This window comes from Anguilla rostrata, chromosome 6 (genome assembly GCF_018555375.3).
Source record: "Anguilla rostrata isolate EN2019 chromosome 6, ASM1855537v3, whole genome shotgun sequence".
Classification (NCBI taxonomy): domain Eukaryota; kingdom Metazoa; phylum Chordata; class Actinopteri; order Anguilliformes; family Anguillidae; genus Anguilla; species Anguilla rostrata.
In genome coordinates, this window is record NC_057938.1 from 25683607 (window position 1) to 25706923 (window position 23317).

The following is a 23317-nucleotide window of genomic DNA, read 5'->3' on the forward strand; positions in this document are numbered from 1 at the left end:
AAAGGCATACTATGCAGGATTTTTAAAATTAAAATATCATAAAATAATTATGCTAAGGCATATCTATGATGCACAAGGGGTGACATAGCTCAGGAGGTAAGACCGATTGTCTGGCAGTCGGAGGGTTGCCGGTTCAAACCCCGCCCTGGGCATGTCGAAGTGTCCTTGAGCAAGACACCCAACCTGGGGGGGGGGGGGTGGCTACAGAGCCTGTGGTTTGGGATCAGATTCCAAGTGTTTGTTGCTAGTCAGCTGCTGCAACGTCAGCTGCTGCAACGGCAGATGCTGCAACGGCAGATGCTAAGAAGCCTAGATACAGCAAGCAAAAATACAAATCGACAGGGCTCGTTCAAAAACTAGTCAACCTTGAAATTACTTTACTTAGGTGGTGTCAGCTAAAGTTCGCCAAGGGGATGAAAAGCGACCCGGAGTTGGCCTGTTTTCTGTTGGACGAAAGTAATATATATATACAAGTAGTATAAGTAATGTTACTTTTAGCTAGGTAGTCTGCCATACCAGGCTAGATGCCCATGGTTGGGTAGCTTTTGTTTCAAATTCTGCTCTTCCATCAGGATGTTTTCCCCCTTAATGGAAACTGCTGCTACTGTTTATAGTTGCAGCTTTGCTAGCTCGGTAATTCACCTGCATGTATTTCAATCTGGAAAGGAATTCAGTACAGCATGCATGCTATCTAGCTGACATTATGTGTAGCCAACTTCACTAACAAAGCTAATTAAGTTGCTAACAACTTTGAAAAGGCTACAGATAGCTAACATACTTGTTAGGAAGTTAACTATGATAGAATTGGGACATAAACATGGAATTGGTCTAACTAAATGTCCAGGGAGTATTTCAGGAAGCAGGATTACTCAGTTAGCTGGATAACTGCTTTTTCAGTCCAGATTTGGGTGGGTTCCAAGTTTTACTTGGTGCAGCTATCCAGCTAACCCAGTAATCCTGCTTCATGAAACGGCCTAGAACAGCTAAATACCAAATGAGGTACACCGGTACCATGGAGTAGCTGCACCTGCACCGGCACCATGGAGTAGCTACCATACAATGTTCCCACACACTGAGGGGTGAACTCAGTGTAAAGATAGTTATAACACTGCCTAAATTTCAGTATCTCTGACCATCTCACCTCTTCAAGAGACATTCTGCTCGTAGCGTTTGAGGGTGTGTCCTCAACGGAGTTGTGGGCGGGGTTGAGGATGAAGGAGGTGTGAGTGGGGTTTACAAACACAGAGTCTACAAGCGCTGCAAAAACCAACTAATTCCAATCACAGCCATAAGGCATGTACAAGGAAAGCCATCAGCTGGAATTGCATGTTTTTATTTTTCCTTTTGAATTGCTTTTGGAATTGCCTCTTTTGTTCATTTTAAGAAACAGTCATATGAAAAAATATTCTTTCTGTTCACATTTAAGAACAAACCACACATTTTTTAATTGCAAAAAAACTGATATTGGTGGGATGTTGTCATCAATGTTTATCTTCCAGAAAGCTAAATTCAGAGGGGGCTACAGACAATGGATAAATATAGAACTGTGCATGGGGTTAAAAGCACTCCAAGTGTAACTCTTTTTCCATTGTCATACAATCTGACATTGTGAACAAAGGAAGTCTGAATGTGCTGATGGTAGTAAACAACACTAGCCCCAACTAGTGCAAAAAATATTAAAATGTCAGTGTTCACAGCGCATGCCTTTAAATCAAATAATTGAATAGATACTGTTTTGCTTAAATAAAATGCAGAAGAGACATGTTCAAAAAATTTTTTATTATGATTGAAAAATATATGGCCTAGGCTTTGATTAACACAGGATTGTCCTTCTCGGCAGTCCACCCGTATTTCTGTTAATCACATGATTCATTGAGGGTTTAAGGAATCAGTAGCTTTGCAAAGTACAGGACAAAGACCCTATTGCATTGAATTCATACAATGGAATTTAGGTCAAGTAGTCAGTTTCCCCCACTTGGGTGGCAAGAACTTCACTGAAATACATTTTGCATGTAAATGGAGGCTAAGCTGGCAGACACGCATGAGGACAAGCTCAGTTTAAACTTCTTTAGCAAAAGCCAGCAAATGGCTACGACAAGTCAGCAAATACAGCATAAAAATATATAGCCAGCTAGAATCTTGGAAAATTGCTCCATAAATTAAGTGAAATGCAACTTCCGAAATGTTGCAATATGAGCTTACTAATCAGTACAGTAACATGTTCCCTCACTCTCTACTTCGCAGCAGGTTTGCTACTATGCTGTAGCTCTCACATGGTACAGCCTGGAAAACAGGAAGGTCTACGCCAAGAAAAGGCTTGATCCAGTGTGCTTTCTAACGCAGTTAAGAAGACCCTACACGCCATTCCAGTGCACACACGTCAGTTACCCTCTATCCTCAGGACTACATTTCATTACCGCTACATTAATTACCAACAACTGTATGTACGTTTTACTTCTCAGTCTGTATAATGACATGGATAACATTTACCATCATCACATTTGCTGTTGTTATCTGTTTCTAACACTTTTGCTGGTGTCACTTTATTAGATTTTAAAATGTCAAACATCAGTGCCCTTAAATAAACGAAAGCTTAGGCACAAAAGTGTCTTGAACGAAAAACAAGCACACACACGCGCACCCATGCATTTACACACACACACACACACAGGACTCGGAAAGGTTCCTTTAAGTTAAATATAATTGCACAGAGCATATTTAGCCCATAAGCTGCACGCACAGTGAGCCAAGGCTCCATGTTAGTTCCGCTCCCAGCGGGGCAGAGACCTGGCACATACACTTCACATACAGTAGCAAGTCCTTTTTCACAGGGTTCATTTATAAATGTGAAATACTTGTTTTATCTCATTATAAAGGCCAGAACCTGTCACAGTTTAAAGGTATTATAAGGCATGTGTGTACTTTTTTTTTTTGGTGGGTTTCCACTATATTTAAACCTCTGTTGTTTTCTCTCCCCTTTCCTACCTGGAATCATTTGAGAAACCTCCTTGCATAATTTCCAGTCTAGAGATACAGCAGAACCCATTCAAGCTCCCGAGGCATAACATCCTTTTTTCTTTTCTTTGAATTGAACAGTGTGCTTCTGTGTGCAATGAACAAACCTGGGGCGCCTGAGGTTGAAAAGTGAAATTCTGGGAGCATGTCCAGCATTTAAACCTTTGCCTAAAAAGTAACTATTTTGGCGCTTGGTTCATTTGAATACACACTTATCCTCCGGGAGTTATTTTCAGATATTCCAGAAAAAAAAAGTTTAATTTAGAAATTTGATCTTCAACGCTGGCCCTGGGTCACCACAGGGTTTTCTGTTTTATGTGTTACTCAGCAGTTAATAGATCAATCAAAACAGTTCATTACAGTTAACTTGTTAACTTCACCTTCTGCAGATGAAACTGGTCACTGATTTTAAGGCAGCTCTCCCAGAACCAGGGTTATTTTCAGGGGCCGCTGTTTTAAGTGATTAGCTAAGAATTCACCTTCAGAAAACAGTCTGGGTGCCATTTAAAATTCACAATTATGTATGCAAACCAATAGGAACACTAAAAAGGGGTTCATCTGCATATTGCTGTACGAACATTATGAAATGGTACAAAACAGCAGCACAGAGTCAGACAGGCATTTTCATTCTCTTTGTCAAATCATAACTTAGCATTACTTGAGCCCCTCCCAGTTTTCAGAGACACTCCCCCGACTCCTCCTCCTAATGCCTGCCAACTTGCCCTTGGCCCTGGCGGTCCACCGGATCCCAGAGTCATGTGACCTGGACAGATTGGCATACTGGGAGGAGTCTTCCTCCAGGCCGGGCCAGGGGCGGCTCTCCTCAGGCGTGGCCACAGAGTCTCTGGCCAAATGATCCTCCTCCTCCTCCGTGGCCTCGCTGATGTGAGGCGGCTCCCAGCCCTCCATCTTGTCCATCTTGTCCATCTTCCTGGTAGGCGTGATCTGTTTCATCGTCATGGTGACACTGTCCCAGAAACAGTGGCTCTTCTCCATGAATGCGCTGCTCTTCTCCTCCTCCTTGCTCTTTTTGCTGGACCTGTTCAGATGGACGGCAGACATGTTACGCCCACGGGAATTTAAACTGTAACGTGCAGCTACAGAATCTCCTGCAGTGAAAGCGCAAGGCGTGATACTGCGAACCACACTAAATGGAGAGCCATTCTGGGAGGTATCATCACACTGTCATTTACGAGGAAATTTATTTGTCTAGCTTGACCTCGGAGTGCTCGGGCTCTTTCCCCAGAACGTGGCGTAACAGGATGTACCTGTGGTGAGTCTGCCATGGGGGGGGGGGGGGGCAGAAACACAGCATTCCATGCATATCACCCAGTTGGGGGCCAAAAACACATCCAGGAAATTAGGGAGTATTTCTCAGACAATATATAACAAGGAACAGGTGCGGCAAGTAAATATTTAAAATGTGATTACTGCCTATATCAGGGATCTCACGCTCATCTGCCCGGGGGAGGTATAGCCTGATGGTTTTCAACGTGTATTAGACTTGCTGTTATGAGTGCCAAAAGAACTGGATAAAATCGCAGTACTTTACGTGACTGGCTTATGTTGACACAAGCACACAGGCAAAAAAAAAAAATGTGCAAGTGCTATTTTTAAAAATCTAGCCATAATGCATCTGTATTGAAAAACCAGGCTGCTGCCATTCTAAGGACAATCCAGGAGGATAAGTGACAGCCTGGTTTTCGCAGTGGCATCCTGCAAGATCCTGCCAATGAGCTGACGAATGAGCAGTTTTCCCGTAATGATCTTCAGTGTGTATTCAGATTTGTTGGGGGGTTTTGGGTTCTTTCCAATCTAATCAGCACGTATCTCTGGTATTTCAGGGGGCTCAAACCCAATTGTCCTTCAGTGTTGGAGAACCCAAGAGAACCCAAATTGTGCTGCTAGCATACAGCGATTTTAAGTCATATTCTACAGAATCGCTACAGAAATTTGTTGTTGTATAGTGTAGAAGGCCCTGCGTACTTTCTCCACTACAATTTTGAAGTTTCCTGTAGAACTGATATTTAATCCTACATAATGTCATTGGAGGAATGTTAAATATAATTTGTTCCCAACATGAATTTGTGTTTTGTTCCCTGAAATCTAAATCTTTTTTGGAATGTCATGAGTTTAGTTTAATTCAGGTTTACTGCCAGGGTCTAGGTCTGGCAGTACTGTTCTAGCAAATGTAGGCTTTGCTCTAGCCCCGGTTCGGTGGGGGACAGCAGAACCAGGCCATCTGCGTAGAACAGACATTTAATCTCTCAGTCAGGTAGAGTGAGACCAGCTGCTGCTGATTTTTCTAATATGTTTTCCAAATCATTAATATAGATATTGAATAGGGTAGGGCTTAGGCTGCATCTCTGTCTCACCCTATGCTTCTGAGAAAAGAAATGAGTTCTTTTGTTGCCAATTTTTATGCCGCATTTGTTCCCTGTATACATTGATTTAATAACTGGTTTTACCCCCTACACCACTTTAACTTTTTAGAACAATCCTTGATGCCTACTAGAATCAAACACTTCTCTATAATCAATAAAGTAAGCATATTTATTTTTTCCCTGGACACTGTCAGCACAGGAGGGACATCAGATCAGGTCACATTACATCACATAACATACAACACATAGGAACAACAAGCCTTTACCCTCTTCCCTCAGCTGCAGTGACACCGGTCAACAGAAAGTGTTCGTCATCTGGAGCAAAAAACATCTTCTTATCCCGCTTCTCCTTCTTGGACTTGACTTTCTTAACTTTTCCCTCCTGTTTTAAAGAAAAGGTGGTGAGGGTCACAGCAATACCCTCAGCCTCACTGTAATTTCACTGCACAGTAATAAGGATGACATTAACTTTTAAAGAAAAGATCTTACATAAACTTTTAATTTTAATGCAAATATCACAGTACAGTAGGAATACCTTTCAAAATGGGGGCAGCACATTTGCCTGAGACTGAAGATTACAAGGGAGCTTATTTAAAACCTGCACACCACAACAGCTGAAGCATCCAGAATACATCCATTTACTTAAAGGCCTCAGATTACTCTTTGAGGCACTAAATCCAAGGACAAAGCTGGGTTAGACACACAGTACGCTCATCAGCAAAAAGGACCACCTATTTAGCACATAACTGGCACATTCAACATGCCACTTTAATTTTAAAATGCGTATTTACTTCTTCCAGAGAACTAAAACAGTGCAGTGCGTGTGTGTGTGTGTGTGTGTGTGCGTGCGTGTGTGTGTGTCTGTGTAAAGCACTTTTGAGATGGTTTTTTAAATTGTTTGATGTGTATTGAGGGAGCATGTTCCAACATGGTGGAGCACTACAATAGATAGCACCCCTCCAGCTATGAAGGGAAACCCAGTGTTTTCAGATCTAAGATATTGTTGTGGCTAATAAGGAGTACTGTTCACTGAACACTCATGTCAAATACAAATAAAGGAATAGAACACTTTAAAAGCATTTTTCAAAACTTAAATGTACAGTGCCCTCCAAAATTATTCAATCATAAATATGAGTAAAGAAACCAATGCAATCATGAACTCCATGAAGCACAACCACTGAACACCAAAAATCTAGTTCAATCTTCCCACTTTCTATGATTGGATCATTCCGCATGCAATCCTAAGTAAACCTCAAAATAAACCTGATCACAAAATCACGGTTTCTAAGTGATTATCTCAGCCTCCAGACTTGAAGCCATTTGAAACATTTGTGGTTTGTATTGAAGAGGGCAGTCCACAAGTGCAGGCAGAAGGATCGTGAAAGATTTTGTATGGTCAAAGATATTCTCACCAATCTCATAAAAGACAACTCTATAAAGTCTATAGTGTTATGCTTGCAAAGAGAAGGTTTGTAAAATACAGAAAACGGGTCTGAATATCTGTCACATATTTTAGGAATAAATTTACAAGTGCTATTTGGTTGATTCTGACTGACCGATTATTAAAGTGTTGAGAGAATTAAAATATAACTCAGAACTTTTATTGTTAATTCTCTTTTACCCATATCTCTATCAAGGGTGCTGTAGAACTAAATAGAGTATTGAAGACAAGCCTATACAAAGATCAGCTCATATTGAAAAAACCTATACCAGGGTGCTTTCATTCCTATTCGTGTCTAAGAACAAACATAACTTCACTCTTAACTTTATTTTAAGAGAGGACATAAAATTTGTTAACACAACAGCTTAAAGCTTATTGGCTGTACAGATATACAGAACAGATATAAGGAGAGTGACAAGAAGATATTAAATGTTTAAATGTATCAAATTCTCAGCCAGCAATAACATTTGAAAGTTGTGTGAAATTAACACCAGTTTGCACAACACTTCAACAATGTTTGTCTGTATTTTAACTATGATGTCACTGAAATACCACCATCAGATGGCTTGAGAGTTTGTTCAAGGTGACCAATCGGCTATCCAATGTTTATGTTTCCATGTTGCTGTTCTCCGTGTTTTGAATAATCATGTGTATATATATATCCCAACCCATCTCATGAGATTCTGATGTCAGGGTAATATCCATACAAACAAACTTGCTCTGTGCTATTGTGTTCATTGTGTCTATCGTGTGCAATTCTTGTGTTGCCCATTCTATAATATCACATAGTTGTCATTTATGGACAATTTGTGACATATGTCTTATTAAAATTTTTAGGGGGGTTCCATGTAACATTTTAAAGTGTCAAGTGGGGGAAAAACCTGCTTACTCAAGCCACAAAACAAGACACCAAGAAGTAGCCTATAACATAACTGCAGCAACTTCAGTCAAATCCCTTCCTGGAAACTTTTAAATTGTTTTTCATTGTTATTTTTTATAATTCTATCTATCCTGTATCATATCTTCATTCCAGAATAAGGAAGGTTAAATAGGAAAGAGGAATATCAAATGAGTAAACTGATTGTAAAGTGAGCAAGGGGGGAAATCACGCTTTTAATTTGCCCTTTTTTCCTCATTTTTCTATTTCTTTCCCTCTATTTGCATTCTTTTTGCCCCTTTGATATAGTCTAGTCACCGTCTCACTTTTGGCAGGGTTTCGAGGGACTACATTATACACTGATGAAAGGCCATTTTAGGACATCGCTCTCTACTCAGTTCTAATTCACGACTTTGTTTGGCACACTGAATCATTGTTTTAAGGACGCTGGTATATCAAGCAGGGATTAGGGTCGCTTAAAAAAAGATGAAAAAATTATGCAAGTGCTCAAAGTTACCTTCTTGCAATCAGTCTTTACATGGATGCAACTTTATCACGTATCACACCATAAAATCTGCAAAACACAGGTGCAACTCCATATCTCAAATCGAATGGAAAAATGTACTCAAACCTAGCAATAGATACAGACATTTGTATTATACTATGTGTCAGGAGTTTGAGCACATTTAAAGCTGAAGCAATTCTGCCAAAAACAAACAGATTTCATAAGAATCAGGTGACCAACAGTGACAAAAAGTAATGTGAGAAAATGCAAAAAAGAGAATAACCTGAATAACCTGTGGTACACTGTAAATACAGTTATATCTGTTGAATTCTGCTAAAATCAAATATAAATCTGCAATGTTTGTATCTGGTAAAGTTTATCAAAGCAATGGTGCATATTGCACTGCACTGCCATGCCCTTACTGACCTCATCATGCAATTTACTCATTTGATACATTTTATTAGGAGGTGAATTAAAATAATACTTGATATCCAGCATCCATTAAGCAATGGGGGACGGAACTCCAGTTTCCAGACAATCGCTCATAAGATAATGCATGCACTTTTCAGAGGGGATGTTTTTCTCAAAAGTCCAGCGAAATCACAGTAAGCACTAAGGGGTTCATAGTGCAGAAAAAAACATTCCCAGAAGGTGTAAATTGGTGAAACTAGGATTTGGTGGTTTTCATGAACATCTGTCTATATCACTCCCAATGCCATACAAACATCACATTTTAGTCTGGAAAACTGCCAGCATTTTATCACTGAAATTTTGTCAGTGGCCTGAAATGGCCAAAAAACAAGTCTGAAAACAGAGGGGTCGTTATGAGAAAAAGGAAGCTAATCAGAGGCTGAGGATAAAGGTGCTGTAAAAGAGGAAGGAGCTCAGAAGGGGAAAGGTGTACACATCATAAAATGTACCCACAACCTATAGTAATACTTAACACACCTAATCATAAACCCTGCCCACCAATGAGTGAATGATAAATGATAGCATTTTGTCATAAAGGACAAAAAGAAACCACAAAAATGTGAAATATGGAAAGGAATGTCAATGGGGGAAAACATGTAAGAATCGATAAAAACCAAGTAAAGCAATTATTTACCTTCTTTGTTTTGACTTGTACTTTGTTCACTCCTTTCTCAGTTTTTCACACGGGCATTTCATAGCTTATTTTACATTATTTCTCCTTGTTTGCATTTCCTACATCAAATTCAAAACGATTTCAAATTCTGGCATGAATTTCCTTCCGTACCTTAACACACAAGATTGTAAACACGCAGTTCATTATATATAACATTGTTGTCTCTGCTGTAACTCATCGATCCCTTGAACTGCGGGGAAAGCAGTCATGCAGTGCTGGATGCAATGTAGCACACAAATACAGGGCAGTGTTCCTGGCTCCTCTAATGGCACACACTGTATACACAGACCAAGCCAGTTTTTCAGAACTGTCCCCATCTACCACAGCTCCTCTGTCACACAGGAATTTCAGTCAGATGAATTGCAGTTTACTTTACTGAGGAGGCAGTCTTTTGGAAATGATGCAAACCATTTGGCTCTTGTTTCTTGAGAACAGACCTATCGTCATAAAACGAGGGTATTCACATGGAAATTTCCCCCTCCATCCTTAGTACTATCCTACATTTTCCAGTTTTTCCCAGTCCACTTTCATTTTAAATATGCATTTTCACTGTGTGTTTGTGCTTCCTGAGCTTTGTTCCTTCGAGTGTAATGTTTTGTGGTGTTTTTGTTTTAGTTTAAGAGGCTTGCAGCATTGTAGCCCAAGTGCTTGTTAGTTATAATCTCTAGTCAGTAGGCAATATTCCCCCCTCACCCCTTTTCTAAGGCAGGATATGACAATACAAACTTTTGTAAGTACAAATCTGCCAAAAATAAACTCAAGAGGGACACACAAAGCATGTCTGCTTCCTTTCTTGTATCTATGAAACTTTGAAGCTTGAAAGCAAGCAAACCTCAAAACATTCCAGCGTCAGTTCGCATTTGCATGGAACAAATAACAGAAATAACTTCTTCAAAGTTTATACGTGTTGTCCTTGTGGCATTGAAATTGGCTCCAATTCATATCTAACTTTTATGGTCCACTGGTACAAAATGAATTAAATATAAACATTTATGTATTAAAATGACACATTTGAAGTCAAAGTCAAACCACACACTCACGCACACAACACAGGAAGTGGTTCTTAGTAACCCATGTAAACCACCCCAGTGCTCTCCATTTACTCTCTTTTTTAAAATAGTTAAAGCATCCACTTATTATAGCATTGGAGCAGATCACACCAGCTTATATGTTCTACAGTGCATGATTTATGCTGTAGTGGCATGATATGTGTGCCTTTGGAGCTTGTGGGACATTCAAATTTTAAAAACACAAAACTTTATGAATGTTCCATTGAAAATGGCTCAAGCTTAACCCTAAACAAAGCCAAGGAAGAACTTGGTTTCTCCTCTCGTTCTATGATGGCTATTATATACAGTTTAAAATAATAAATATTAAAATGCTGCAGGACTGGGATAAAAATCCTTCCTTTGGAGGGCCATACTGACCTGGTTTTGCAGGGCCAGATAACTGAGCTTTGTCAAATTCAGGTTACAGCAAGATGCAAAAACATGCTCTATAGAGACCTGTCACATCCAGGGAAGAGCAATGAGCATGCTTTATGGTAATCTGTCAGAACCAGGGGCCAGTCACCCATTGTAATTAAATGAGTAGATGCAGGAGGTGGGTGATTATCTTGACCTCAAACCTTTCCATAACTTTGAAAAACTAATAAACGAATCTCTGCACAGCCCATCATCTACCATTTCTAAAACCTGTCATCTACCATTTCTAAAAATGAAGCAAGGCAATAACCCCTCCATGTTATTAAGCACATGCAGCCATAATTCAGTTTTCCTGTTTGTGCAGTCCCTCAGAATCCATTGTTTCAATTTCCTACATGTTCACATGTTGCGGTTTACTAAGGCAACCTATAATTCTCCTACATCTGGGCCTCCAAATGTTGTAGTTAGTTATTCTAAAACTGCCACATGAAGAACACAGATCCTGTGTGGTGACTGCCATTGACATTAACACCACCAACTGCCCCATCATATTCACGGTTGTGCATAATTTTGCTTCAATATTTCTCCTAATTTTAATATAATTTCTCTCCAAATAAGAATGGGTATGGTTCACTTTCTGTCGTCTGTTAAATATTCGTTTGGTTGGCCAGAATTTTCCTTAGCACAAGAAACAAACAGAATTAATTCTCATTCAAAAACTAAATAAAGTTATTCTGAGTTAATATGAAGGTGGAATGCTAAAAACAAATCCTCCAAAAACATGAAAAAATGTGGCTTTAAGGTATTTATAAAAAGGACCCAAGTCTTGTCTGGTTGTCTGAGGAGCCTGTTGTCTCATTTGTTGATACAGTATCTGTCACGGTAGCTGTTCTGTATCACAGATAGTGGCTGGTTGCTTGCATCACCAATGTGGGTAGCTGGTCTTGTTTTTGTATACACGGTGCCCCTCTGTTTAAAAAACCACTCAGCATTTTATCTTTATTGGTTTTTGTCAGGGGAGCAATTTGCTCAAATTAATTGCCTCAAAATAATGACTGGCAAGTCATTACAAGTCATTCTGCTAAATTCTTTTTAGAACAAGTTTTGAGTTTTTGTAACATGTAAACAGTACTTCTCTGAAATAATGTAAAAACACACACACACACACTAATCTGAACTAAAATAACAAAATTCCTTCTCATAAGCTGGGTATATCATCAAAACTCTGGTTTTTATTACCAGAAATCCTTACTCTCGAGCTACACTCACTAACCCCTGAATGAAGTCCTGTATGCTCGGGCTGTCTGGCAGCAGTAAGCCCTCTTAAGATGCAAAGTTCTGACCCGAGTACAGGAATGCGGCAGAACCAAAACGCTCAAGGTTCTCTCTGTGTGGGAGTCCGGGGTACACAGAGCTGCTCCAGTTTTCCCAAACATCTCCTCTCCTTGCTTCGTACCAAGGGTGGGAGGTGGCTCCCCACATTTCTCTCTCTGATCTTAAAATCTCAGACCCGTAGCCAAAATACCCCTGTAGTAATTGCAAATGTGCTTGATTAAGCAGTTCTTTTCACCGGCTCTCTGTGAATACTTAGGTTTGCTGGCATGAACAATGGAGGACTTAGTGGAAAGAATTTCCTGCACAACTTTGGTTTCCCTAATTAGAATAAATACTGTAGAAAAATACTGTTTAAACTTATACCGACAATTATGAAATGTTGTCATAAAGTCCCCTGGGCCAGGGAAGGTAAGGCTGTTCAAGGTGCTACAATATAATGTCGATTTTCCCAGTGTGTGTCTTGATAGGCACCAGAAAACATCTAATGCAGCAGTGTTACAAATAACCAAGCAGAAGTAACAAAACAAGTAAAAGATGCATGTAGACTAAAATGAAGTCAGCTGCCTCAGTCTGGGAAAGGTATTCAGGTTGAATACATGAAGATACTTTTACTAATGCTTTTCAAGGTTAGGGTCAATTTATACTGAAATGAACTAAAAGCCAATTAATGAATTGAAAACTGCAATACAGTTCTATGATTATCTTTTCCATTAATTAATTTCAATAAATTTCCTGAATTGACTGAACTGAAATGAATTGACCCATACTCTTGCTTAAAAATGATATTTATATATATATATATATATATATATCACTGCACTAAAAGCACATTGTGTTGGATATAATCAATTCCCCTTGCCTGTTCACTTCTTTTCACTGGTGTTTTGCAAATTATATATTGGCCTTGTCTTACAGGCAGGGCATCCAAGTAGTAAATGCCTGCTCTTGGGGTAGATGCCCAATGAAGTCTGGAGGTAGCAGCTGTCCTAAATCATTAGCTTAGTTTTCTTAGCATTAGTTTTCTTACCTTGCTTTGTTAAAACATCTGCAGAGCTTTGGGAAATATGATAAACAACCAAAATAAGCCAAATAGTAAAGTAAATGTTAGGCCACCCTGTGTGACCAATATGGCCCGTGCGCACCATGGCTTTGAGTCTACACGCATCTGGAATTCTGTATGAGGAATGAAACCTGTTTCTCCACAAAGAAATCAATCAACTCATGCTTTGCTGATTAAAGTGGAAAATTCCATTTCATGCAATGCTCCAGAACATCCCCAAAATACTCACACTGCAAAAAAGTTGTAGTCATGTAATGACAATTTTTGTTTTCTCCAGTAGAAATGACTAGCTGGTTTGTTTCTTGAGTCTGACGTGAAAATTTCTTACCCCATTGCCAAATCTTGAAATGAGTCGAAGTGTTCAGTACACCAGTGCTCTCAAAGCACACACCTCACATGTTGGGTTAACGGGATGGCATAGCACTGTAATCATTATGTCAACACACCAAGGGTAATAAACAATAATAATTCGCAAAAATGTGACTTGGGAACATTTCTATTTTAGGCACTGGCTTCTTCCAATGTGATTGTTCCCCTGACCTACCAGGAACAACACTTCCTCCCAAGGGACAAACAGGTAATGGAAGTCTTAACTTCATCTAAAAGAAAAACAGCTCAACCATACCACAAGAAAATGAATGAATCTGGGCTATTGTACAATGCTTCAGTCTAGCTTTTGTTGTACGTCGCTCTGGATAAGAGCGTCTGCCAAATGCCTGTAATGTAAAGTAATGTAATGTAATGTAATGTAATGAACATCCCACTAAGCTCAGAAACACCGTTATATACTTATATATCCATTATATATTATGTATTTTACTTTTTTAAAATGTATCTGTATTAGGAATGGTGGCATCAAGCCATTTTTGTTATATATTTTTCAAACAACGGGACATTGCTATGTTATATCACAGTCTTCAAGCATAGTGACCCTACACATGAAGATTGTGATTCAACTGATCCAAACCTATGCCTAGGGTTTTTAACAGGCAGTGGGAGTTAGACTTTACCAAGAGTTTTCCCTGGGCAAAAAATGTGTATATATGTGTATGCTGCTTGAGTATTTAGCTAATTATTAATTTAGGTTATTCACTTCCAAGTGTGAGGTGTTCAACCTTTATTACAATTTCTGGCCCAGTGCTTTGGCATGCATTGTTTATACATCACACAATACACACACACACTTAATAAAATTTGAACACAATGCAGTCTATATGAGTGATGATTCTTCATTCTTTTTGTGTTGCTGAAACCATTTCTGGGCCTTGCATAACATTGTTATTCCAAAGCTCTAGAGGAAACCAGGCACAGTGAAGTTGTTAGAGCGGCCGTTGCTCGGGACAATGGCTGGATCGGAGCGGGGGGCAGGAGCGTTAGCGCGGGCTAGGGAAGTGGCACCGTGTTACGGCCGTTTTTAGACAGCGCCGTTCGGTCGACGGGCCCGGGCCAGAGGCTGCGGAGCGGCGGCGTGTTTACCTTCGACGCGGGGCTCCCGGCTTCCTCCTCGCCATCTGGGTCTTTATCCTGAAAGAGCAACGGCACGGAGTTATCGCCGAGGAGCCACAGTGTACGCACACACAAACACCACCGCGGCGCGCACATACCTTCCTGTACTCGGCCAAAAGTATTTCTGGAACAGCAAAATAAACAGCGCGGCTTTGAAAAGCTGGGAGAGCTGGCAGGATCAGTGGATGCTTTTAATGCAGAAATGTTAAAATGTAACAAACAGTACTGTCCCGCATCGTGGCTGCGATACCACCATGCACAGCTGTGATTGTTTCGTCACATTTCTCCTTTTTTCCTTGTTGTGAATACAATTTTACAATTTTGTTTATAACAACCTTACATAGAGTAGACAGATACACATAACCCAGACAATCAATTTTGCCACCTCACCCTGAACCATGGGCTAATAACAATGTACATCCCTACAATGCAAAATGTATCTAATGTGGAAACCAACACTGGATCTGATTTTTAATACTTCAGCTAAACTAGCTGTAAGAATTGCCTTCACTCTTCACAGAATGCATAAGCTGGAAAGCTTTTGCTAAGCATGCAGGGAAAATAATTCCCAAACAAAAAGAGCATTATAATGTCACAGGTCGGGACATTAACCATTTAACACCATTTTCCATGGTTACTCCCATAACTGCCCATACTGTAGGTTAGGATACCTACTGACTTCACAAAATTTTAAGTGTTTTTTTTTTTCCAGTGTGAGGTGTTATGGACTTGGACATCAAGGATAGGAGCACACATCAGCATACATGGATCACAGACATGGATCACAAAGAAATACAATCCATCAATGCAAAAATTCATTTCTCATGTACAATAACACTGTTTCTAGGACAACAACTGCTCTGTGTGCAGGCAAGAAAAACAAGATCAGCACATAGCTTTACCGTCACCCTGCTCAACTTGTGTTTCGGCAAAATATTTAGCTAGCCCCAGGCAGCTGCTAACACGGGGGAGAATTACATATTTAGATTTTACACATAAAACCAGTAACTTTGCTTTTTAGTTTATACTTTCAATTACTCTAATGTGATTGTGTTTCTAGATATTTCTGTTTTAATTCAAAGTTATGGTTGCTACTCAAATGCTCCATCTGAGTTTTAGTTATATATTTTTCCTATACAGGGTTTATACAGAAAACATTTGATTAGATAAAAATTAATCAATAAAAGTAAACACTGATGATAGTGGTGGCCATGGCCAATTTTAGAAATCATGTTTGTAACATACCGGACACAGTGAAAACAATAAATGTAGGATGCGGATTTCCAATTACTCGTGCAATTGTTATCATGTTCAATGCATACTGGGATATACCATTGCGTTCTTTACCAAAAATATTGAGGAGGAGACATAAAATTGAAATGAGGAGACAATTGCAAAACTGCAACTAGAATGACATGCCACAGGACTCTTCTTCTAAAGTTCAGCCAAAGCAAATCGAAGAAGTCTGAGATGCATCTTTTCAGTGCTCAATTCAACCAGGGAAAACTGAAGAAGTCTTAGAGACATGTCTGTGCAGAGCTCACTTCAGCCAGGGAAAACTGAAGAAGTCTGACAGACGTGTCTGTGCAGAGCTCACTTCAGCCAGGGAAAACTGAAGAAGTCTTACAGACGTGTCTGTGCAGAGCTCACTTCAGCCAGGGAAAACTGAAGAAGTCTTACAGACGTGTCTGTGCAGAGCTCACTTCAGCCAGGGAAAACTGAAGAAGTCTTACAGACGTGTCTGTGCAGAGCTCATTTCAGCCAGGGAAAACTGAAGAAGTCTGAGAGACGAGTCTGTGCAGAGCTCACTTCAGCCAGGGAAAACTGAAGAAGTCTTACAGACGTGTCTGTGCAGAGCTCACTTCAGCCAGGGAAAACTGAAGAAGTCTGAGAGACGTGTCTGTGCAGAGCTCACTTCAGCCAGGGAAAACTGAAGAAGTCTGAGAGACGAGTCTGTGCAGAGCTCACTTCAGCCAGGCAAAACTGAAGAAGTCTTACAGACGTGTCTGTGCAGAGCTCATTTCAGCCAGGGAAAACTGAAGAAGTCTGAGAGACGTGTCTGTGCAGAGCTCATTTCAGCCAGGGAAAACTGAAGAAGTCTGAGATGCATCTGTGCAGAGCTCACTTCAGCTGGTGCCACAGAAGATCAAAGGCCAACAGGAAGCCACCAACTCACTGTTATTTACCCAACTCCCACTCAGCACTGACAACACAACTGTTTTGCCTTTTCTTATAAGAGCTCAATGAGTTTCTAGGTCAGTTAAATAAACTGGTGTCAAATTATTTCTATGAAACAGAGCACTTGGTCCTAGTTATAGTCTTGGAACAATGTTTTTGTTGGACAATGGAGACAGATGGAAATGAGAGAACTGCACTAAATCAAAAATGATTTATTTTAATTTTAAATTATTTTAGCTTCAAAATAAGGTGCAGTTTAGGAAACACTTATGAAAACTTGGGACCAGCCTTGACGTGTTCTTTTAATTTTATTTCAGGAAAGGAGTTACCACAATGCCTGAATGGGTTATTTAGCCTATGTTTTTCATAAGACGGATTAGTATAGAGACTTGAAATAGGTCATGAAAATAGTCAGGCCCATGATCAACATAAGAATGTTTTTTCAGCGTAGTTTTATTAAGCAGTTTTTCTTCATGTTTGACTATACTGATCAGACATGATGGGAGCAAGCAAAGGTCATCAGTCCAACAATTTGTCAATGTCATATCTGTGTTTTTTCTGATTGCCATTTGCTTTGCTATCTTTCCTTCCCTTTTTCAGCCAATATAAGCACACTAAATAATCTTATAAGAATGCCTAATATAGCCTCAGTATACAAAGTAGGTAAAACATGACATTTATGAATAAAATGGCAGCGGCACAAAATTCTAATATTAAAGAAAAATCCATTTAATTTTGGAAAGGCTTTGGATACAGATCACTGAACCAGCCCAGCCCTTCAGTTATAGAAAGAAACGGAATATTAACTCCCAATTTCATCTTTATGGAACATGGATCCAAAAACTAGGAAACCAGGAAGCTATACAGGCTAGACAGCTTACTTTGGGATCTGTCTTATCTCAATGTTCCTCTAAGAGGAACATTGAAATATGAAGCATGCCTTCTGTTTTCCTAGCAAACATATCGGCCACTCCAACCACCTACTGATTAAATGAGCATGAGGTAATTATTTTGTCTCTACAAACACTGAAACAGACGTTTTAATGGTCACAGCCCTGTTGACTCAACTCTTCCCAACAGGGATCTCTAGTGACAGAGCAAAACCGAGCTCAACGAGAGTTTTTCCCACGTAATCTTTACCTTCCAAGTTGCAGCAACAGTAAAAGCTGTCTTCGAGCTAGGGGAAAACTACTGATCTAAACAAAGTTTCTTTAGTTGGCAAGCAAGGAGTCCTGACCCCTCTCAAAGCTGAAGACGTGTGGTGGAAACAAGGAGCTTGGGAGAGGAAGATACATATATATGTATGCATTTCTATATATGTATATGTATGTATGTATATATATATGCAGGCGGGTGACAAATTAAAGGATAAACCTGAATAAATGAGTGGAGAAACATAACAAATGCAAATATAGGCTTCCATACAGGTGTACTGCATGTTACAATTGCAATTAATATCCTATCATGCTCTGTGGCACGTATAAAAAAGCTGAGCAGGTCAAGATGGCAAGAGGAAAAGATCTAAGTGACTTTTAAAGAGGGTTCATTCCTCTTCACTGAATATTCTTTTTCTCCTAATAATTATTATTAATCATAGTATTTTTAGCAACGGCAATAATATGTGTTATTAGTAGTGGTAGTACTATTACAAATCAAATGATTCTAATTTTAATAATTACTCTCTATAGTGAACGTGCACTTACAGATCTACAACACAATGACTGCTGTCCCACATGTTGGTACAAGGTGAAGAAGGATTCAACCCTCGCTTTATTGTGTTTTGGGATAAGATGAAAGCACAGCACAAATCCAATAATTAATGGGATGGCAGGTTTGCTATCTGCCAAGTAATGCTTTGGTGGGGCATCCCCCATACCTATACAGTGCCTATATAGAGTTTTGCTATTCTCAGGGTTTCCAACCGAAATAAATACAATGACCACAAATTTTTAGCCCTTAAGACCATTAACATCTGTACTTTCTGACCTCATGTAAACACACATAATTTAGGCACAACTTCACACGTCCACACAATAAAGCCCCAAACTTTGGTTATCTTGCATTTTTCTCCTTTTTCCTGCCCATTTCATCATCACAAATGGTCCAGTCTCACAATCAATAATTTTACCCTTTGTATATTTAGCTACATTTGCCAATAATAACACCTGATCAAAGTCGTCTGATGAAAGTAGCCAATTGACCAATAGCAAAGTATGATTGACAGTGCAGTCCACCAATCCCTGCTTACAAGCAGTTGCTGTACAACTTCCTCCGACATCCACTGTAGCTCCAACAAAGTCTGGAACATCACTGTAGCTTTCTGATAGCAGAAAAACTACAAGTCACAAAGCTTCTTCCAAAAGAACATACAAAACAGACACACTATCCTGAATGTCTGGGGAGGTTGTTTTTATTCCATTCCCCAGTTATGTGGACAACCACATTCGCAGCTTAATGCCAATACTGAAATCTAGGCAGAAACATTTGTTCGAAGGTAAGTTATAACTGTGCCTATTAATAACATCAGATAACACATCTAATCTATTACCTAGTAGGCAGAGTCACTAAATCAAATCAAATCGAAGTTTATTTGTGAAATCTATAATTAACAATACAGCAAAGAGGGAGTTGTTTCAGGCAATAAAGTGCTTAATGTTAGCTTGTGAGTGTCATTTGAGTATGCAAAGGGAAAACATAACAAACTAAAATAACAAAAGATGAGATGGATAAGAAAGTAAGTAAAAAATAGAGCTGCCAGAATAGGTACTGTAGATATTGCACATAATTAGGCTATGTAGGTTCAATCTCCCACAACTATATAGCATAAATGGGGACTACTTTTTTGCCAAACCTTGCCATAGTATTGTTATACCAACCAAAATTTGGTAGGTAATGGCAGATCATCTTTTCCAGCACTATCAATGGGTGACCAAACGATACTTTCCCCAACCATGTGGAACTAAGGTGTAAGATTGAAACACCATAAAACAAACTTAACCCTGTTAAAACGTGCATAATCCTTTTTCAATATTTCCAATTTGAAGTTCATCCTATTTACACATTACTTAAGATTGTGGCAGATTTACTGATTTTCAAATTTACCACGGTGGTGTTTCTAGTGTTGGCTACTTATTAATTAGGCTACTGTAGGTACCATCCAACTACTAGGCCTACATTTTAAAATGAATGTTAGCTAGGCCTACAGTTTCATTTACCGACATACAATTAGTAGGTCTATCGTATGTGTATGTAATGTAAACCAAACAAGCTCTATTCCAATGCAGTGCCACCCAATGTATCCTAAATTATTTCATGCAACTTGGCCCTGTGTTTTTTCAGCTTACTTTCTGAAGAGAAGGTGATTATTCAAACTTAACAAAAATTGCCTCATCATTTAAATGCTAACAGCTGACAGACTTATACTCCAGAACAGATATATTTATACTTGGTTGTCAAATTTTACAAAATGCACAATTCCTGGTACATTTGTAATTTTAAATGAATACCAACTGTAAAATAGATACTGTACATAGATTAAAATATAGAATACTTCATTCATTATTTGCACAGGGACGTTTTTTAGCTGCATATAACAGTGACATTTACAGACAGTTATACCAAGAAACATACAATCATTTACACTAGAGAAAGGGGGATTAATAAATATAAATAAAATTACGAATATATTAGCCTATTAAATAAATATTGAATTTTACAATCATCCAGACATATGTTTGCCCCAATAATGTACTGAATGTTTGTGCATTAGCCAAATAAGTACAATTTATAACAATAATATTAATAATAATAATACATTTTATTCATGATGTGCTTTTCATAAACCCAAAGAACACAATTGTTGAAGACGATTGTTGAAACATATAGTGTAGTCATCTGTATCATTCTTGAATGAGTGTATTGAAGTGAATTGCAGATTATTTCTGCTACAAAGTTTCACACTTTCATTTGGCACAAACTCTGAATGACCACATTCTCTTCAGATGGTAAGATGAAAAAACACAGGTTTTTTGCAAGTTTTAATGAGTGAATTAGACAGAGCTTTCTATTCATGAGTAACTTGGCTTTTTGCATGTTGCTCATTTAATTCGACTGAGAATTTCTTTCTTTTAAAAATAACAAATGTTTTATTTTTTTCATTTTTGCTTACTATCAAACGTCTCCTTTCAGCACCAAATGGCTTGAATTGGCCTAACATAAATATTATTGTGTCAAGCTCTTGAATGGGTTACTGGCTAACTGTGGCCCAGGAGGTCGAAGGTGGCAGCCATGGCAAGAATGTGTTCAGTCTAACTTTATCGTGCAGGTGTCCAACGTATCTGTGAAAAGCCATTACACTTTAGCCTAAGTCTACGAGTGGTCAGCCTTTCCAGAACTGAGCTGTTATTCCTGTTGTAGAACCCACAATTTAAAACTGAAGAAACTATGAATTGACACAATTTGACAGAAGTGAGTTGAAGAATTGACATTCCTCTTTTTGCAGGCAGAACCTGTACGATGTCCCCACTGCCACTGAAGGGGTAGCCTACCATTTTCCCTAAATCCCAGCTGATGTTTGATCTAAACCCGCAATGTGAGACATGGCAATTGACTGGACTACTTAGCCTATCACGGGGGATTAAACAAAGATTAGAGCTGTCAGCAAAAGGAAATTTTCTAGGTTTGCCAATAAAATCATCTTAACCTCCAGTTTACTACCATGGCTGCATGAGAATTGTATGAAATACCCACAAAATGACTGTCATATACGACGGACCACGTCGACATACGACGACAAAACGCAATTTACCGGTTTTCCCCTCCTTTCCTCTTTCCCGCAAACAATTCGTGATTACATAGTGGTAGACGTTTCAAAATGAATCTGAACAACACTTGTGTGCTATAAATAAATGCACTGTTTTCCAACTGAAACCCAAACCCACGAGTCAACTAAACCGTACCGTACTAAATCTAGTCAACAAATGTTTTCCTGTTAGCAGATAAGTAGACTACATGAGATGATGGCTGTAACCTAAAGAACCCGATTGCTCTTCGGCCACACAAGCACGTCTTCGGGGTTAACCATCGTTCATTGACGTCAGTCAACGAGCCATAACTTTTAGTTCAGAACAGTATGATAACTAGTCGCAGAAAATTATAAAATAACTCCCTTCATGTAATTTGCTTGTTTCAAGTTATACAAATTCATACATAATGATCAAATACAGCCAGTCAGTATTTATATTACTCAGGGAAATGTATAACAATTACACTATACTCGGAGGTCCAGACTGGTTTCTTTGTTAGTTATCGCTATATAGGCTACTGTAGTTAGCGAATATCTTACCTTATACGTGTGTTGGTGATGCCACATGTCGTCCTCCTCCGATGCGTATTCTACTAAAACTTTGCCCTTGCTTTTCTTAAACATTTTGTTTTTATCCGTTTTCCACCTTCGAGACTATTTTCGCTGGTTAAAGAATGTTTAACAGGCTGAGTGCTTATCCTGTCAACTTGGCAGCATCTAGGGTAGGGGGGAGGAAGATTAGTTTCAGGAGAGCACCACCTAACGAAAGTGTTTGCTAGCGGTAGTAAATCTTCTAAAGTTTCTGCAAAAATACTTTCCTGCTTACACGCTTTGGGTGGAGGCGCTTAGGTGATTGTTACACACACAGTCCTAAATTAGGTAATTTATCAGATGTTCGAACGTGAAATTGTAATCAACACCTGGTCCTTTAAAAATCGCCCCTCCCATTGCTCTCGCCGTTCTCTCCCTCTTACCGTGTTGCCAAACAACCCGTTTTGCGGTTGCCATGGTAAGTTTCAGTGGGCTGTTACCGTTTTGTCGCTTTATTAAGGTGGGGGTATAATAGTTGTCTTTAGTAATACCGCTTCTTCTTCTGGAATCAATATTGTGACGTAAAACTTATCAGTCAGTTACATTATTTATAACTTGACACTATTTTGTTGTTCTGTGGCTTCAGATAATTTTGTCAATGTGGAACATTTAGACAGGCATAAAGTATGATAATGAAAACAAAATTATTACCCAGATGAATCATTTGAAAGTGAGGTTAAGAACTATTGCCCTCTTAAAAGCACTATTCATTTTGAAAGACCAAACTACCTGTGTATAGACAGCTGCAGTATTCTATTTTGTTGCGTCATGATTAAAAAAATATTTTAGAATACCCGTAAGACCACAAATGGTAGCCTACCTGGTTTAATGCGTACCATTTTTGCTTCACTGTCTGTTACGCAGACCAAGAATTATTGCAGTGATACTGAGATGACGGCACCCTGATCATCTGATTAAGTGAGAGAGTAGCCTCGATGCATCCCTATGGCCTCAGTGGCTGAGAGTAGCCCCATAGTAATACCACTTTAATCTGAGGTTTTGGCTTGCATACAAGTGTAACCCGGAAAGCATAGCCACCAGACAAACACATTT

The 23317-nt window shown here is 39.1% G+C and overlaps 1 protein-coding gene across 3 annotated transcripts; it reads right to left on the minus strand.

Annotated features, from left to right (window-relative positions):
* Positions 1-1760: 1760 nt before the first annotated feature.
* si:ch211-225h24.2 (uncharacterized protein LOC564539 homolog) lies at positions 1761-22635 on the minus strand. 3 transcript variants are annotated; one of them, XM_064339217.1, is made up of 5 exons: positions 22500-22635; positions 22214-22390; positions 14662-14709; positions 5666-5781; positions 1761-4054 (listed from the first exon to the last, which is right to left on the minus strand). In XM_064339217.1, the coding sequence occupies exons 2-5, from the start codon at positions 22295-22297 to the stop codon at positions 3670-3672; spliced, it is 633 nt and encodes a 210-aa protein (XP_064195287.1). In that variant the 5' UTR covers positions 22298-22390; positions 22500-22635; the 3' UTR covers positions 1761-3669. The 3 variants fall into 3 exon arrangements, with proteins under 3 accessions (XP_064195287.1, XP_064195285.1, XP_064195288.1); XM_064339215.1 differs by having other exon boundaries at positions 22214-22614; XM_064339218.1 differs by lacking the exon at positions 14662-14709 and having other exon boundaries at positions 22214-22620.
* Positions 22636-23317: the final 682 nt, after the last annotated feature.